General features: G+C 44.1%; 1 protein-coding gene across 1 annotated transcript in view; it reads left to right on the forward strand.

Annotated features, from left to right (window-relative positions):
* Positions 1–19,371, forward strand: part of LAMA3 (laminin subunit alpha 3) — a 285,924-nt gene that overhangs the window by 131,206 nt on the left and 135,347 nt on the right. The window contains exons 13-20 of the mRNA XM_053571366.1: positions 6,454–6,591; positions 8,524–8,570; positions 9,767–9,866; positions 10,568–10,620; positions 10,845–10,950; positions 11,737–11,836; positions 14,418–14,574; positions 16,917–17,049. Of these exons, the coding sequence (XP_053427341.1) occupies positions 6,454–6,591; positions 8,524–8,570; positions 9,767–9,866; positions 10,568–10,620; positions 10,845–10,950; positions 11,737–11,836; positions 14,418–14,574; positions 16,917–17,049 (834 nt within the window). The remainder of the gene's footprint in view (positions 1–6,453; positions 6,592–8,523; positions 8,571–9,766; positions 9,867–10,567; positions 10,621–10,844; positions 10,951–11,736; positions 11,837–14,417; positions 14,575–16,916; positions 17,050–19,371) is intronic.

Below are 19,371 nucleotides of genomic sequence, written 5' to 3' on the forward strand. Positions count from 1 at the left end.
TCTGTGATAGAACAATTGACCTAAACTGGTTTAAAGCAAAAAATGATTTATCGGCTTTAATTGAAGTCTGGGCATATTTAGTTTGAGGAGCAACTTGATCCAGGGGGCTCAAAAGATATTGTCAGGATCTGTTTTTCCTGCATCTTTGAACTCTGCTATTTTGCATATTGGCTTCATTCTTGGGCCTCAGGAGGTGGTAAGATGGCAGCCAACAGCTCTTAGACATACATTGCTACCGACTGAATTGTGTCCCCCAAATTCATATGTCTAAGCCCTAACCTCCAATGGAATGGTATGTGGAATAAGGAAGTTATTAAGGTTAAATGAAGTCATAAGGTGGAGCCCTGATCCAACAGGATTAGTGTCTTTATAAGAAGAGACAGCAGAGCACTCACTCATTCTTTACCTCTGCTCCCTGTGAGGACACAGTGAGAAGGTGGCCCTCAACAAGCTGGCAGGCAGACCCTCAGCAGAAACTGAGTCAGCTCACACCTCCATCTTGGACTTCCCAGCCTCTGGGACTGGGAGAGAATAAATTCCTGTTGTGAAGCCATCTAGTGTATGGCATTTTGTTACAGCATCTTGAGCTGAGTGGTGCTTACCTTTTTAGGATCAAGACTAGGGGGGATGTATGCCTTCCTCCACCAAGGCCATCTGGCTTTGATTGGATCACATGACCGTTCTTGAGCCAACCCCATGGCCATGTAGTTCAGTGCTCTGATTGTCCAAGCCAGAGTCCTCATATCCACCAAACTAAAGTTAAAGTCAACACCCTCAGAAGAGCACGAATGGAAGGGGAAGAGAGGTTCCCCATGGTAAAATCAGGGTGTCATAGCCAAGATGGGATGGCAAAACTAGGTGTTGGTAAAATACTCAGCTTTCTGAGAAAACATAGTTCTGCAAAATGACCAATCCTAGAGAGATTAGGGACACCTCTGAGGTTTAATGGTGACATTTTTCCCCCTTGGAAGCTGACATCTGACACTAAAAGCTCTTTGATCAGCCACAGTATATGAAGATAATGCTGTATCTCGGTTTTGAATGATTGAAGTTAGAATTATTTTCAAAATAAGAATTTATTTTCTCATTGATATTTTTGGTAAGATAGGTTTGGAGCTTAGTTTCCATAGATCTGCCCAAACCTTCTGCACTCTAGGGAAGCATGAGAGTGACAGACTTGCAGATAGCCTCTCAGAGAGGGGCTGGAGGAAGCCCGGCAGGCATGCTTCAGGCTCCAGCAGCGAGTGGCTGTGGTCAGCCTCTGCTGAAGTGTGTGGCTCCAACTCAGGGCTCAAGTGAAGGCAGAGAGGCTCACCCTGAAGGGCAAAGAGGGGCAGGACAATCATGTGCTCTGATACTACCCCCTTTTCTTTTCCATTTGTTCCTCAGCTCTTCCCAAAAGGGATTAGGGAAAGGGACAGCACTGTTTGGGCTTCTCCCTGAGTCTTGCCTGGGTGGATGACAATCATATCGATGCATGGCCAGCCTCAAGGGGGCCTGCCCCTGCTTCAGAGCTGTTTTCTGAATTGTGCAGGAAATACACCGCCCACCTCCCTCCTGCTGTGGTTCTGAGGGTTACCTGCAGTTTATTGTGTCAGGTTTGAACAGTTCTGGGAACAGTTTGAGAGGACACAACATTCTGTCTGTGATGGTCTCCCTTCCCGGGTGCCCACCTTTTCTTCCCTAACAGCTTTGTGCAATTTTTTTTTTTTTTTTTTTTTTTATTGTTGGGGATTCATTGAGGGTACAATAAGCCAGGTTACACTGATTGCAATTGTTAGGTAAAGTCCCTCTTGCAATCATGTCTTGCCCCCATAAAGTGTGACACACACCAAGGCCCCACCACCCTCCCTCCTTAAAAATGGAGACTTTACATCCTTCGTATTAACCTGGATGGACGTGGAAGATATTATTCTTAGTAAAGCATCACAAGAATGGAGAAGCATGAATCCTATGTACTCAATTTTGATATGAGGACAATTAATGACAATTATGGTTATGGGGGGGGAAACAGAAAGAGGGAAGCTTTGTGCAATTTTTTAAAAAGAGAGTTTTGATTATTTTACCCACTGAAATTTAGAATCATATCAACATGGTCCCCAATACTACATCAGCTAACCTAGTATATCCCAGCCGACAAATATTCTTTTTATTGCTTTTATTGCTTCAAAGATTTTTAAAATCTCCTTTAAAGAGAATTTAAAAACTCATATAAGATGTTCTTGCCAACTGCAGTCCTGGATTTATGTTTTGCATTAAACGAATTCGCTCCAGACTTTTCTAAGTACAATGCCGTATTCTTCTCATTTTGACTTTGACTCACAGAAGTGCCTGCCCTGTGGTTTTGTTTTGTATGGGTGTAAAGCACATTGTAGATTGGAGAGCAGACTGGAGAACTGTCTACATGTACATACAATTTATATTTATGTTTGTTTCAACTCTTTGTCTTCAACCACGGAACGAATTCGCCACTCTCAGGGTTAGCTCGGTTACTGGGTGGGTGGGGGTGTGTGTGCACTATTCTCCTTTTCCCTGCACTCCCTTCCTGCCTTCCTCTTCTCCCCTTTTCTCTTCCTCTCTTCCTCCTCTCTTAGTCCCCTTTCCCCTTCTTTGCTAGTGAGTTGGCCCGGCAGCCGCTGATCAACCCTTACAGCAGAGGGTGGAGGTGGGAATGTGCAGTGTGGTCCTTCCACGGCTGGGAGCTGAGGGCAACAGAAGTGCAGCTGCCCCAACCTCAACTGCTGGCCTGACCCCGGACCCAGAACCGTTAGAGTTGGATGTTGTCTTCGGGTTGTAGTAATAAGTCTTTCCTTAGAGAAGTCTTGAGATGAGAGAGTCCCTGTGTCTTCCTATGAGGCAGACAGACCAGCCGTGGGAGGAGCGCAGGGGCACTCAGCTGGCGGTGAATGGTTCTGGGGAGGGTTTCTGGCCCGGTATACTCCTGAGTGAGCCTCTCCCGCTTTCCAGGGGTAGTTGAAAGCCAAGTTTAGTGCAATTTTGCCTTGAACTGGTCCTTCTCCGTTAATTTGCTTTTTGTCTAAGAGAACATTAAGGTGATTGATTGGAAAAGGCTAAGGATTTTCTGTAGATTGAGTTTACCCGAAGCCCATTTCCAGAGAAGTGAATTGTGGCAGATGTTGTGGAACTGACAGTTGACTTTGTGGTTTTGACTGAAGAAGGTGCCAGCTGGCTGGCTTTTTCTACCAGAAAGAATAGCTCAATGATTATGGGCCATAAGAGTATCCCTTAAACAATAAGGAGCTCTGTTAAACTACAATGTACAGGTTTTCTACAAAGTGTCGCCTCACTCATGAGTGTGTAACTGAAGGGGAAGAGGTGTTGTCACTCACCTTCAGGAGGGTTCAATGAGTAACACGTATCAAGAACATATATAGGGATGGACCCAGGGGAGGGTTTTGACAGCCGCTCATCCTTTTATTGTTAAATGTGGTGTGTACTGTGGAGCAGGACTATGCTTGGCGCTGGAAGACATTTGGGAGCAGGGCAGGCAAGGTCCTCGATCCTTTGGATGTTTGTGACCATTATTTTTTATATTTCTTGAGAGTGAAAGTTTCTTAAAGTGGAAACAATGAAGAGTAGATAGGAAGAAGCAGAATATTCCAGAAACTCCAAAGGACTGGACCAAAGCAAAGAGCAGAGTTAAAATATTTTTAAAGTCTTATAGTATTTCCAAGAATGAGAAAAGGACTGCCAGTGTTGGGATCTGGGTTTGGGCCTTGGCCACTTTCATAATGGTTGGATTGAAATGAGAAGCATGATGCCAGATTGGTTCACGGTTTTAAAGCACCATGCATATTTTAAGCTCAAGTCTTTGTTTTTCACCTCCAGAGTGTACCTGTGTCTCCTGGACAACCTGCGACCCTAGAAACCAGTGTCTGTCCCCATATTATATCACGGAGCTTCTGCCACAAGGCTCAGGCAGCTACCCTGACTGCCTCCATGAATGTTTTTCTCTCTGCATTCACTTTCCCTCGGGGCAGAAATAGCAGAATGAGCCTGTATTGGTCAGGGTTCTCCAGAGAAACAGAATCAACAAGGAGTGTGTGTGTGTGTGTGTGTGTTGAGAGAGAGAGATAGAGATTTATTTTAAAGAATTGGCTTATGCAGTTATGAGGGCTGACAGGTCTGAGATCTGTAGGCAGGGCCGGTAGGCTGGAGACCCAGGGGAGAGTTGGTTCTGTAGCTCACATCTGAAGACAGTCTGGAGGCAGGAATCTTCCTCCTTCAGGGGATCCTGGTCTTTTTCTCCTAAGGCCTTCAGGCCTGAGGGGATGAGGCCCGCCCACATGATGGAGGGTAATTCGCTTTACTCAAAGTCTACTGATTTGAATATTAATCTCTTCTAAAACATACCTTCACAGCAACATCTCAACTGGTGTTTGACTAAACATCTGGGCACCGTTGGCCTAGCCAAGTTGACTTCCACATACTTTAAGTAGATTACTTATAATAGTTAATACAATGTAAATGCTATAGTTATAATACTATGTTGTTATATAACTGTATATATATGTTATTGCTGTATTGGTATTTTTTTACTCTGTTTTTTCCCCCTGAATATTTTTGCTATGTGGTTGTTTAAATCTGTGGCTGTGGAAGCTGCAGATACGAGGGCTGCGTTTTTTGTATTTCCCACCGTAATACCTCGCTGGGGTGCACTCAACATCTGCTGGATGGCTGCATGTAAAGGGGGAGGGTGGCATGGTGGCAAATTTTCTGAGTCTGCTACTAATTGTGTCCTTCTGTGCAAAACACGTAGTCACTGAAACCCTAGGCGATTTGTAAATGAGAAAGCTAACCGAGTTCCCTTCCACCAGTGAGAGTTTTTTATGTTTCCAATGACAACTCGGGAAAATCTATTAATTATTTCTAAAAAGCACTTCCAGGGCCACTTGCCACACCTGGGGCTGGGCTGACTCCTGTCAAAGAGAAAGGAAAGAGCTCTGTACTCCAAGAGCTCTTTCTAATCCAAGGCTTAGTGATGTGGGGCTTTTCAGATCCCAAGGCCACCTGTAATAAAATCACTGGAATTAGGACTTTACCTTAGGAATCTTTTCTTTTCCAAGACTTCAACTTTTTGAAAGCTTGATAACAAGGTTGTCTGTGTGTGTGTGTACACTGATATAAATTTGCAAGTCAGAAATGTTATTGTTGCATGCATTGAGTTTATTGATTTTCATGAATTCAATATGGGATAGTGTAAAGAGTCCCAAAGTGTTGGGGACCTGCATAATCTGAATAATAAGAGCAAACACTGAGCACTTCCTGTGCACCAGACATGGTACTAGGTACCTTACTGCTAGTGATTCTCTAATGACCTTGTGACAAAATGACCTGTCATCAACTCCAGTTTACAGGAAAGGAAACTGAGGCTTAAAGAGGCTAAGCAAATAACTCATGGTTGCGTGGCTTAACAGTGGCGCAGCTGGTATTTGAATCCAGATGTGTGTAATTCCTAAAACTTAAGCCCTTTGCTAAGGACTAATTCCATGATTTTGGAAATGCCACTTAACTTCTGAGCTTACCCCATGTAATAGTGGAATTCAAGAGATGATCTCTCTGGTCGCTTCCAGGTCTTAAGATGTAAAACCCTTCCACCAAAGAAGTCAGTCCCCTCATTTCCACTGGTCACCCCTCCCCAGAAGCAGAGTCCTTGCAGTGTAAATGGGGGTGACACTGAGTGACTCCAGCCCTACAGGGGGTTGGCTGCAGAGATTGGTAGGAATTGCCCCAGTGAGAAGAGGGAGATGAGAGGGGAATGGCCTGAGTCTCCTCTCTCCATCCCTGCGCGTTTCTTCGTCTGCTCAGCCAAAGTCAATGCGCTGCCTTCCCCATCCCTCCCCAGTGCTTCCTGTGTAGACTTCTGTGACTATTCAACCATACTGGACCTTCAGAACATCTGTACGGAGAGAGGGGGTCACAGAAGAGCAGGATCTGAACTGGAATGTTTGGCACCTGACCTAGGGGGATGTGGAGTCAGCGTGGCCCCCTTAGTGAGTCACATCCCCCATCAGCTGTCCCCTCCATCCTTCTTTTAAGACTGCCAGTTCCTGTGTGTAACAAGCATCCCTGGAGCCCTCACCCACCACCCGCCACTTTTGCCGAATATGATATTAATAGCAGCAGTAGAAACCAAGCCAGCAGTGAGCGAGGGCTTGCTGTGGGAGGCATCATCCCCAGCTCCTTTATTACACATTACTCGATCCTCACAACAATCTTGTCAAGTAGATGGCAGAGTCACGCCCATTTAAGGAAGGGGAAACTGAAGCATAGAGCAGTTGAGTGGCTTGTTTCAGGTTCCAGAGCTCATAAGAGGTGGAGCTGGCAACTGCCTTTGGGTCTCTCTGGCTCCCCCCAACCCCGTGCTCTGATCCAGTATGCGACTCTGCCCCTACCCCGCTGCCCTGGGGTGACCGAGTTCTTTTCATCCAGCCTGCTGGTGTTCTGCCCTTGGGTCCTACCAGACGCCTTGCAGCCCAGTGACTGGACAGTGTGAGTGCCGGCCTGGGATCACAGGACAGCGGTGTGACAGGTGTCTCTCAGGAGCCTATGATTTCCCCCATTGCCAAGGTAAGGAAGCCAGCAGCACGCTGGAGGGCTGGTTCCTCACCAGAGCGTATTCCTCCGGAGAGCCTCCCAAGGAAATCCCCAGCAGACCCACCGCCGGTCTACATATTTGACTTAATCTGCCTGATTCCTCCCCAGTCCGAGTCAGCTGAAGACACATACATCAGATGGGCAACCTCAAAGAATCCAGAAATGGTCTGCTCCTAACTTAAAAAAAAAATTAAATTTCCACGTGCTATCCATTTGGATTTCTTGGTTCACATGTCAGATTTCTGTGGACAGCAAAGGTGACACGGTTAAGCTAAATAGGGCATTTGTTTTTCCCTGTCTGGATTGGCTTGTGGTGCTGCTGCCGGCAGTGTTGGAATCTTCCTAGCACGTCCCCTTGCAGGCAGGCTGAGCAGGGGGCTTTGCTATGTTTCTGTTCTCTCCTGCCTCTGGCCTCCTGGGGCTGTCATCACACTTCAGCTGGGTGTTAGGGAGTCTTTGCTGTTTAGAGAGAGTGAGCCCAGGGGAAAGGGGATGAACCCATGACTAGGGGAAGTGCTCGTCTTCATCCCTCCATTGACACGAGAGATTGAGAGTCAGCCCTGCTCTGGGGCAGAGGGGACAGAAATGAGGTGCCTGCAAATCTCCCAGAGCTGCCCAGTGTGGGCAGCCTCCAGGGGCTGGCCAGTAGCTCCTGACTGTTGGTTTCAGAGGACTCCTGCTCTATGAAGTGTTTGTTCATCAGGAGAATTTGATTTCCTCACTACTCTCCTGCCCCTGGAAAATGCTCCCGGCCCATCCAGCCTGACCTTCAGAGCTGGCTGAAGACAAAGGCCACACAGATTTCTTTGAAATTGTGGCCAGGGTCCCTGGCATTCAGGGGCACCCCAGGCTGGGTCTGCTACCTCCACCAGCCTTCGGAGCCCACAGAAGTATGTGACTGCTGGGCAGAGAGGCTGAGAGCCACAGCCATCCCAGAAGTAGATGGCCATGTTATGTCCTGGCAAGGCACCTTAGGCTGGGCGTGGTCAGGTTGGAAAACAGAAGATTGGGAAGGTTAAGTTTAATATTACAGAACAATGTTGGGGACAGAAGAGGAGAGAGAGAGAATGAGAATCATTGAGGAGGCATCAAAGCCAAAGAAACAAAGAGGAAACAAAGAGGGGAAAGGCCAAGGAACAATTTTTACGGAAACACAATTCTTCTATGCATTTATTTAAACGATTAGAAAACCAGGCTTGGAACAGGCTTACCTAACCTTTTTCAGTTCGAATGCTGTATGGTAGTAATACAGATATGTTGTAAGACCCCAATTTATTATTATTATTATTTTTTTTGGCCGGGGCTGGGTTTGAACCGCCACCTCCGGCATATGGGACCGGCGCCCTACCCCTTGAGCCACAGGTGCCGCCCAAGACCCCAATTTATTAAAGAGGGATTACATTAGGCTTATAGTGCTATGCTAAATGAATAAAGCAAACTAATTGATTTTATAAACAATGTTAGTATACAGGTGGGAACAAAGGAGTGTGATAATTAAAGAAATAACCCTCGGTTACCCAAAAAGTATTCTTACAAATTCTGTAATTTCTTTTTAATGGATAATTAAAAATCTCTTGGTACCATATTGCCCTCTTCTGGGCAATCCTAAAGATGCTCAGAAGTTTAGAATCTCCTTGTCCTAATCTCCTCCCTCATCGTCAGTTAGAAATGAATTTTTATTAGCAGGCTGGGTCGTGGCAAAAGAGGTGATGTAGGAATTAAGGACCATAAATATTATTCGGGATGCCTGACTATGAATTGCACACGAAGTCTTTGCCACTCATCAATCAAAAATATAAACATACACATATATGCATTACATGTGTTTAAAAACTTTTAAAACTGGGAACATCAGAACAAAAATAAGCTGTCAGATATTTTCAGCAATTTCTACATCCTATACAGGTTTCAGCAATCCTTGCAACCCGGCTGGTACGATCGACTCCAGTTTGGTAAGTAGAGGATTATTAAAGGGCTGTCATTCTAATTACTGAGATCTATGAAAGCTGTGTGGGGGCTTCCTGAAATCAAAAGTAAATTCACATAAGCCCTGGGGCCAAATTGCTTAAAGAATTCCTTGTTCTAAAATGGAGAAGCATGAATCCTATGTACTCAATCTTGATATGAGGACAATTAATGACAATTAAGGTTATGGGGGGGGAAGCAGAAAGAGGGATGGAGGGAGGAGGGTGGGGCCTTAGTGTGTGTCACACTTTATGGGGGCAAGACATGATTGCAAGAGGGACTTTACCTAACAATTGCAATCAGTGTAACTGGCTTATTGTACCCTCAATGAATCCCCAACAATAAAAAAAAAAAAAAAAAAATTCCTTGTTCTTTTTCCAAGCACAGATTTAATTCTGTGATTTTTTTCAAAAGCAAAATAATACAGTTTATTTAAACTTTGTATTCTAGAGAGTTTAACTCTCACTGCACGTTACTCTGAAGATGTTCCCTCCAAGGAGCCCTCCACGTACATCTAACAGACACAATTAATAAAACGGAAAAACAATGGCCACATCCACATTAAATAAAGTTGGCTGTGTACAAAAGAATGACAACTTACTTTATATCATTCCAAACACAATAGTATGGTATTCTTAGGACAGTTTTCTAAGACATCTAAAAATTATCAATCTTCTTGATCTCAACCCCTAGAGGTGCTGGCTCTGGGCACCCAATAGACAGAGGCTTTGTCATCCTTACTATGAGGCTGGACGACATTGAAGCCAAGGCAGCTAATCTTGTGTATGACAAAAGCACTCTCAGATAAACACAATTCTCCACTGATTCTCAATGTGTTAAAAATTCAGATATTTTTCCATTTAAATGTATAGCCCGTGTTGTAACAGCATCAACAGACACTGACAACTTTATAAATAAATGTGATTTTTAAATTTTTTGTTTCTCTATATTTTCCAATTTCTTTTTAACCGCAAACGTGCATTATGTGTATAATGAATAAATGAATAATATAAAAAAGCAAGTAGCAGACTGTCGAAAATAGCCCAGTGTGTTTATTCCCCTGATACATTTAATGACTTTTCATGGCCAAAATGGATTTCTGTGATAAACCTGTGCTCCAAGCACATGTATGAAAACGTGTCAGTTCCAAGATGTCAAATGTTAGTTTGATTTTCATTCAAAGGGGTATTGCCAATGCAAGCTTCACGTCGAAAGTCCAAGCTGTAGCATCTGCAAACCATTATATTGGAATCTAGTCACAGAAAACCCCCAGGGATGTTCAGGTAAAGGATTCTTTTACATCATAATTTACTGTATTGTAACTTCCTCTTAATTTTTTCTGCCTCAGTAACTAAAACCAGAAAAGAGCTATTTGTTGAATCAGTTCGATTTGACTGAAATTCCGTGTAATGTTTTGAAATCCACCCCCCACTTTTTATAGCACTTCTGTCATTTTCAAAACCTCAGCAAGGGGTTTACATCCTGTTTCCACATGCACTTTGTTGTTTGCAAAGGCAGCCATTGATAAGTCGCTTTTTACCATCTTGCTTTTATAATCTACTCTTTCTGGTTTAATTTTATTTTAACTTTTTGCTTATTTGAAGCCAGAATAAGAGCTAAACAACACCAAGTTAAAGGTCCTAGACAGACTTGAATATCCTTGAATTGAGTATGTTCTCATGCAGGCACGTTTATAATGACCTTGACAGTAAGAATCCTGTTGAATCTCATGATGTTGCAGCCTTTGGTTCAGAGTAGCCATAAACTAGCTACTGCTTTTTGTAGATGGATGGTATTGATTGGTCTGTTTTGCCAACCCCACAAAGTTATCCAATTTTAGGATTCCGTGGTCCAAACTGTAATTCTGCTGAAGTGCGCTGGAAAGGGCTGACTGCACGTGTTATGTTGCGGGCATGTAACACTCCCAGGGCACGGGAACTATCTTTTGTGCCCTTGGTTCAAGGACACTCTCTTTTCTCCACAGAATGCCAGTGCAATAAGGCGGGAACAGTGAGTGGAGTTGGAGAGTGTGGGCAGGTAAAGTGGGCCATGTTTTTACAAGGTAAGGGTAGAACGTTACAGCAGCTGATGGGGCAGTCCCTGGGGGAGGCGTCAGTGTCTCTCTCAGCATGCAGCGTGGCAGTCTTTTTCAGATTCTGGCCATACTGCTGCCTATTATACAATGAGCCTGCTTTCAATCTTGAAGATTCTCCAATTCTGTCATTGTACCAAAGTTTGTCATCTGGCTGATTGTTCTGCAGAGAGATGGTGACTGTCACTGCAAGTCCCATGTGGGTGGTGATTCCTGTGACACCTGTGAAGATGGATATTTTGCTTTGGACAAGAGCAATTACTTTGGGTGTCAAGGTAATACATCCAGGGGTCCTGAGCAAAGCACAGGGTTGATGGACAGAGATAGTCAGAATACCCTTTCTTCTGGAGTCATTACCTTCGTGCTGGCTTGCTGATGGGTGGTTCTGAGACAACCTGTTCAGGGAATTTGGTCAAACACTACGTGGAAACTAGTCATGAGCTGCAAATGAGGTTGTTTCCACGTCTCTTCTATCTGGGTACACTGTTGGTTTAATTATAAAAAACATAATTGGATGGGAGGACATCTGTTAATTTTATAAATAACCTTAAGAGTTAGTAAAGATATATTTTGTACTATCAGGAAAGCTAACACCATGTTTTTAGAGAGTGTTGTGGTAAATAATGAGGTTGCAGGAACAGTGACCCCCGCGTCTACATCTCTCCGATGGCCCCTCATTAACGCAGCTTATTAACAACAGCTGTGTTTCTGAATCACATGGACATCCTAAGCTCCTGTCACCTTTGCATTGGACAACTGTGCTTGAGCCGGCCTGTGGCAGGGCACCTCTGGCTTAGAAGTACACTTTTGGAGGGACACACTATTTTAGTTCGCACGATTCCTACCTACATGTATTTCAAACACTCGTCAGATACAAGAAGTGGCAGAGGTGACTTCAAAACACCTGCCAGATACAAGATGTGGCAGAGGAAAGAAGGCAGCCCCTACAGCCACTGGACTTCTTGGGTGACTTTTCCTTCTTGTGGAGGCAGGGAAAGTGCTCAGCAAGGAGGCCAGTGGAGCCGTCTGATGGGTAAATGCTGCCATTTCCTGACTTCCAGGGTGTCAGTGTGACGTTGGTGGGGCTCTCTCCTCCGTGTGCAGCGGGCCCTCTGGAGTGTGCCAGTGCCGAGAGCACGTCGTGGGAAAGGCGTGCCAGCGGTGAGTCTTCAGGAGGCTTCCTTCCACGTGCATGTTGTAGAAGACAGGTTTGGACATTTCTGCCTGTGCCACTGTTCTGGGGAAGTGAGGCACAGTCCTAATTTGCAATCTGGACGCCTGTCTGAGATGGGAGCAGCTTCACTTGAGAGTTCCCACAGGTGCAAAAAGCTGGTGGGCCAGATGCGAGCTGTGGGGATGAGGTGGGTTCACATGTCCCGGCCTCCGTGTCAGGGCATGAGAGCCAGCAGATGGGCCAACTCGGGGAGAGAGGGAATTCACAAGGGACAGCTCCACGTGGTGCCTGGACTGATGAGATTCTGTCCTGGCTTCTCCCTTGGGTCCCAGGAGTGAGGGCGTGGAGAAGCCAGGGTGTTACCTGGGGTTAGGGCTACGGCCAGAGCTAAGAAGATGTTAGACATGGGAAGACGGGCCTCATCCATGCAGGGAACTGTGGGGAGGAAGTGAGGGGGAGCTGGAGACCCAAGAGGCCATAGGAGCCTCCGTAGCGCAATCCCTCCTCAGCCGTTACCTTTAGCAGCTTATAAATATCCCGAAGCTGTGTCCATCCATAACAATTTCCCCTCAGTGGAGGGAAGAGAAACTCAAGTTTTAATATTGTGATTTTTAATCACATGCTGGAAACTCTGTGAAATGCAGCTTCTTCTAAATCTCAGGTGTCTTCCTTGCCTGTGTGATCAGCAGGTCATATAGATGAATTTTATGTAGTTAAGGTAAACTGTATTTGGATGGTGTTTCTCTGCTCTTCCTCAATGCTTCCAACATCCGAATGCTAACCGTCAGAGCAACCCAGCTGTGCTTTGCTTTGGTCTTTCTAATCGGCTGTGGCCACTGGCTCTTGTAAGGAGTGAAGGACATGGCTGAGGGTTGGTTTCCCACTGACGAGCGCCCCTCATGGTGGGCCAGAGGAACGTCGCAGAGAACACACACCTATCACAGACATTTTCCACCCGGGTTCTACCTCTTCCCACCCTTACAGCTTTTCCCCTACTAACCAGCAAACGTTGTTTCTCCTTCCAACTGTATAAGTGATTTGGCTGATTTTCAGGATAAAATGTTGCAACCAAATAGGAATTACATTATCCAAGCTGAGGCAAAAATATTAATTTTTTACATTATGATGCACACACACACTCATTGAGATTTAGATCATATCCTTCGATTCAGTGGCAAGTGACAACTGAATTAAAGGACGGCAAACCAGCCATGTGGATTGCAAGTGCCTTTCCTCCAGGTTGGCGATCTTGGGTCCTTTTTACTAAATCCTCCCAAATGTTTGTTCATGATATTATATGAGTACTGACAAGTTTAGAAAACGTTCACATATACTTTATTTTCTAAACAATTTTTATGATGATAAATGTAATATATGTTCATTATAGATACTTTAATAAGTTCATAAAAGAAGACAAAAGTCTTCATTCCTCCACCTAGAGATAACCACTTTTAATATATTGAGTGCCTTTTTTCTAGATCTTGTAGATGAATAAAAATTATCATTGTATTTTTCATAGACTCTGTATTAGTTTCTTCACATAACATCTTAAACCTTTTTATTGTCATTAATCTTCAAAAATAGTAATGGTTATATAATATTTCATAATTTATTTTGTAAATTGTACATTTATGTTTACAAGTCTCCACTGTTTTAAACATTCCTTTACGTTAATTGTTTCACACTCTAAAAAATCATTCTTTATGGAAGTTGAAAACTGGGTCTATGGGTATGAATATTTTTAAGGATCTTTGTGAACTGCTTCTGGAAAAATCTGTAAGCATCCTAATTTTACTTGGGATACAGGAACATGGCCTTTTATTTCTTTTGGCTGATTGATCTTCGTAGCTTTAAATCCACTGACTGCTATTAGCTTGTGAACTGGATTGGCAAAATGTATCATTTCGAAGAACTTCAACTAGATTGGCTGTTAAATGCCACACGAGCTTTGGAATATTTTGATCCTTCTCTCTGCCCGCCATGCTTGGACTCTTGAAAGGAATCCATTAATAGGCATCTAATTTAAGTGAAAAAAAAAAGGCATAGAAAAGTCATTCTAATGATTTAAAAATGAGTAGAGAGAAAAATGTGTCTAACTTGTAAACTTAGCATGTGAAATGTTTTATATCGTGTTTACCATTCCATCTATGTTGCTTAGAAACAATGCCTGACACATAGATATTAGTATTTGACATAGATATTAGTATTTGTGTGATGAGTGAACCTGAGTGCTAGCAATGAATGAATAAGTAAATAAATCGTCAACAACCTAAGGACCTAATATTTAGAACATATTCAAGGATATGGGTTTCCTTACATACCATTATGGGTAGTGCTAAGTGATTTTCTCATTTTAATGTTTGGAATGAGTAAGTGTTGGGTATTCTATGAGAATGATTATGTGAACGGAAGCCTAATTTAGAGAAAGCAGGGCATCTCTCTCATTGTCCTTATTTAACGTGTTCTGTCAACTCAGCAGAGTTAGCAGTAACTTTTGGGATTAAAGGAGATTCAGGTGACCAGTGACCCTAATTTGCTGTATCTGTGTTTACTTTTCATTTATAAAAGGCCTGAAAACAACTACTATTTCCCAGATTTGCATCATATGAAGTATGAGATTGAAGATGGCACGGCACCTGATGGACGAGACCTTCGGTTTGGATTTGATCCCCAGGCATTTCCTGAGTTTAGCTGGAGAGGATACGCCCAGATGACCTCAGTACAGGTATGTGGCTGTTAAGAAACAGCTCCGTAGCAGGGTAACCCAAAAGTGGTCTGTCCCCCAAACTGATTCCAGGATTCATTTTCTCTGGAGTAGGGGTTGAGTTTGGGCTGGAGTTGACGTTAAGCAAACTTAGGGTTTGAGGTAGGACTGGGTCTTAATTGGTAAGCATACACGTGGATTTCTTAGTTCACGGTTACTTTGATCTGGGTAACAAATCGGCAAATAAAAGCATGAAGGAAAGTGGTGTTTATCTTTGGAGACTTTTTATAAGAAGAGCAAATTCCTAAATGACATCAGGCCATATTATAACATGAGGAATATTTATCTTTGAAACTATTTATGGAAAAATAAAAATGAGTCGGCTTAAGTAATTCCAGGAAAGCTAGTGTTGCTACTTTTTGACCAATGCCTTTCTTAAACTCCACATTACTATGTGAATAGAAACTAAGATAAATGATGAGTGTCTGTGCTATTTAATTTTTCTTTCCCATATTTCTCCTTCCCTTCATGCTTCTCTTCTGGGTCCATCCATCTTGGCCTTCTACTGGAATGAGTAAGGGAGTTCTTTTTTGTTGTTGTTGTGGCAGTTTGGCAGGGGCCGGGTTTGAACCCACCACCTTCGGTATATGGGGCTGGCAACCCTACTCACTGAGCCACAGGCGCCACCCATAAGGGAGTTCTTTTGTTTGCCTTTATTTTTTTGTCCCATCTCCCCCTCCTTCTTTTGTTTACCTTTAGAACTTATACAGTATTTATAACTAAAAAATTCTGTATAGTCATTGAGTTGTTTTGTCTTCAGAATTTCTCTTTGAGGTTGGTCTCTTTAAGCCGTTTCTCAGTGAGAAATTCAGAATAAGAGCAGTCAACTGATAACCATGGTAACCCAATATCTGTCCTTAGCGGATTCAGGATTGGTACTGGCTAGTTCTACGTCAGGGAGCCCACGGAGAAACGGGGAAGCTTCACAGTTCTCCTGGAGGCCACCCTGATTCTAGTCCTGCTTTCTGCCTGGCTGAAGTCCCCCATCCACGCTGCCTTTCCTAAATAGTACCTAGGACCTGAAGACACCTCGCTTTCTACGCCTCCTCCCCAAAGACAGCAATTTGGTTTCACTAGTGCTTTGATTTTATTACTCAGAAAAAAAGCAGTGGATTCATAATCGGATCACTGAGTCATAATCGGATGTGAATGACCGAGAGCCCCGTCATGGTGCCACTTTCTCACAAGTGTCTACAGTTGGAAAGAGCAGCTGGCAGACCCAAAGGAATGAATTTCAAATGGTGGAAAAACCAGCTTCTGAGGAAGCTATTTCAGTGAGAGGACCTTAATGGTGTCCCTGGAATCACCACTAACTTTACTCCACTCCTAAGACATTTTTTCTTATTTTATTCTCCAACTTGGAACTACCACTTAAAGATGAACTCAGAGAAAGCGTGTGGGCCTGCAGGAGTTCCTCAGTGCCAGCTCCCTGCAGCTCCTGCTTCCAGAGCAAGTGATCCTGCCCAAAGTTGGTCTTTATTGTTACCAGTATCTTACTCAGCAAATATCCCCTTCTTTTTAACCAAAGGAACTGGGGGAGAGACCAAAAGCACCACTGATTTTGGAATTTCCAGGCTCCATGAACTTTCCTTGAGCCACAGCCAGTCCTGGAGGTTCAGAACTAGAACAGTCCACTGCTTCCTTCAAGGTCACGGGCTCCACAGCACTCGCAGAGTTGCCCAAGCCCTGGGGACCAAAAGGACCCCTCCTCTAGGATGAGGCACCAACCTTCTTCTTGCACAGGGAATTGAGGCAAGACTTCATAAGACCTAATAGATGTACTTTATTAATTACAGTCAGATTTTACCACTCTTGGGCCCTTCTCTTTAGCCGCTGTGGTTTCTGGGACCATTTGGACTTCATCTATGTGGAGTGGACTCCGGGGTGGTCTCTCTACGGGGTGGTGGTGTGAAATAATATGCTTTCCTGTCCCTCTCTTCTGTCTTTCTGTCTCTCCCAGCCAGGGGTGACTGTCCCTGTCACTGTGACTTTCTTTATCTAGTCCAGCTAGTCCTCCACTCTGTCTGCCTGATCACAAAAAAAGGTCCAAAGATGATCTCAGTTGCTGAGGGAGTGCGTTCCCCTGTAACTTTCACTGTAAGTGACTGTCATGTATTGTTAAGCTCGCCTGTTTTCATTGCCTACGGCTGCTCAGTGCTTGTGGAGTGGGTGTGAATATGTGTATATTTGTGTGTCTGTGTATGTAAATCAAACAATAAAACTGGAACAAAGTCACTGTTTGGCTAGCATGTCTTTTACCCAGTTGTTTTTTCTATAGTTATGGATTTTTTGGTATTTTCCAGAATGATGTAAGATTAATATTGAATGTGGGGAAGTCCAGTCTCTCCTTGTTTCAAGTTATTCTGAGATATGTTAACCCTGGAACCGAAGCGGTGTCTGGCCGTATTACCATTTATCCATCCTGGGCTAAGTCAGGTGGGTAATATTCCAAGCCTCTTTTTTTCCAGTTTTCACAGAGTTGATCATTTTTAGAAAACCCGAAGCCTGACACATAGACTGATTAGACAGGTGTCTAGATGCCCTGTTCTTCACTACTGTTTTATTCTCTAAACAAACTACTTATTAAATTTATTATTAACTGTCATGTCAAAAAATTGATAAAATAACCCATATGCCTTGGCCGAACCGTAGGTTATGATACCTTCACTGAGCAAAGCTAATTTATTACTCATTCATGGTGAAGTGAATCTCACCTTTGGGGGATTATTTGAAAGACTTCGGCACACTGCCCTAAATTCTCCCATTGTTTCCAGTAAACCAAACACAGTAGAACCTCTGTGAGTTGACCACCCTTATCAATATACAGAGGTGGTCAATGTAAGGAGCTAGGCCTACTATGCTGATACGTACGTGTGATGCATGTCCAGTCCATGAAAATTATGTCAACTTAAGTAGGTGGTCAACTATGGAGATTCTACTGTAGTTCAAGGACAAATGGGTGAGGACAGGAATGTTTAGCATGAATTCTATAGAGCATGAAGCCCAACGGAGCCGCAGGAGGGGGCTGGAAACCTGCCTGGAGGGTGCTGGATTCCTGCAGGTACAGAGACAGGAAAGAGGGCAAGGCCTCGCACGAGTCTGCTGGATATGGAATCAAGGCTTCTCTCTGTCCTGGAAACAGAATCTGGGAAGCACTTGGAATCCCACAAGGACACAAAATGGCACTAGTGGAAATCTAATTTAGGATCCAGATGTACGTGTCTTTGTTAGCACCCGTGGCTGAGTCAGAATTGGGGAGACATGGGGAGAAATGACATCATTTCCAAGTTGTATCAGCCAGGCAGGTGTGGTTGCAGGTGGATTTTCAACCAGCAGAAAGAACTAGCAGGCTTACTTTGTCATTCACAGGGTACTTTATTATTATTATTATTTTGCAATTTTGGGCCCAGGCTGGGTTTGAACCCGCCACCTCCAGCATATGGGGCCTGCACCCTACCCCCTTGAGCCACAGGGGCTGTCCCAGGGTACTTTAGCATCTAAACTGAAGAGGGTTGGAGAGGAGACAGTGCAGAGAGGTTGAGTAAAGTGCCTAAGCATGCCACTGGTGTCTGTAGACAAACTCTTTCTAGCAGACTGCTGGGCCTCCTAGATGACAATAAAAGTAGCAGTCTGACCTCTGTTAATCCAAACAGTTGGAATACACTTTCCCTCATCCTCCAGGACACTTTTCCTCCAAGTCTGAGCCAGGAGCCTCCTGTTATGTATACCCATGGTAACTGACGCCTTCTCCAAATACACGGACCACTGTCTAAACTGTGCCCTAGTCTCCTGTTTTCTAATTTTTTTTTTTTTTTTTTTTGTAGAGACAGTCTCACTGTACCGCCCTCGGGTTGAGTGCTATGGCGTCACACAGCTCACAGCAACCTCTAACTCTTGGGCTTATGCCATTCTCTTGCCTCAGCCTCCTGAGTAGCTGGGACTACAGGCGCCCGCCACAACACCCGGCTATTTTTTTGTTGCAGTTTGGCCGGGGCTGGGTTTGAACCCGCCACCTTCGGCATATGGGGCCGGCGCCCTACTCACTGAGCCACAGGCGCTGCCCCTGTTTTCTAATTTTTATACAACACTGCCCCTGTCCCACCATCAGGAAGAAAAGGCAATGCTTATTGTGTTCACTGGCTTAGCCCCAGAGCTTAGTTCTAACCCTGGCACATAGTGGGCTGCCTGGATGTTTGCAGAACAAGAATGAATGCAAGGATTTGGAATAGATGTTTCTTCTAAAGAACAATTTTCAACTGAACTCAGATCCAACAGTTTTGTTTCTGAACCTTTGCAGTTCCTTTTTTTTGTTTTTTTGAGACAGAGTTGCACTATGTTGCCCTTGATAGAGTGCTGTGGCATCACAGCTCACAGCAACCTCAAACTCTTGGGTTCAAGCAATTCTCTTGCCTCAGCCTCCCAAGTAGCTGGGACTACAGGCACCTGCCACAACGCCTGTCTATTTTTTTGTTGTATACAGGCACCCGCCACAACAACCACCTATTTTTTTGTTGTTGTGGTTGTCGTTGCTGTTTGGCAGGCCTGGGCTGGGTTTGAACCTGCCAGTCCCAGTGTATGTGGCTGGTGCCCTAGCTGCTGAGCTACAGGTGTCAAGCCCAGGTTCCCCTTTTTTATTTATTGTTTAATGCTGAAGAAAACACGTTGTGTCCAGAAAACAAATAGAAAACCAATTGTTTTCTTATTACAAAACAAATGCATGTTCATTCATATAAATTATAATTAAAATTTTAAAATCAC

This window comes from Nycticebus coucang, chromosome 19 (assembly GCF_027406575.1).
Source record: "Nycticebus coucang isolate mNycCou1 chromosome 19, mNycCou1.pri, whole genome shotgun sequence".
In the NCBI taxonomy this organism is placed as follows: domain Eukaryota; kingdom Metazoa; phylum Chordata; class Mammalia; order Primates; family Lorisidae; genus Nycticebus; species Nycticebus coucang.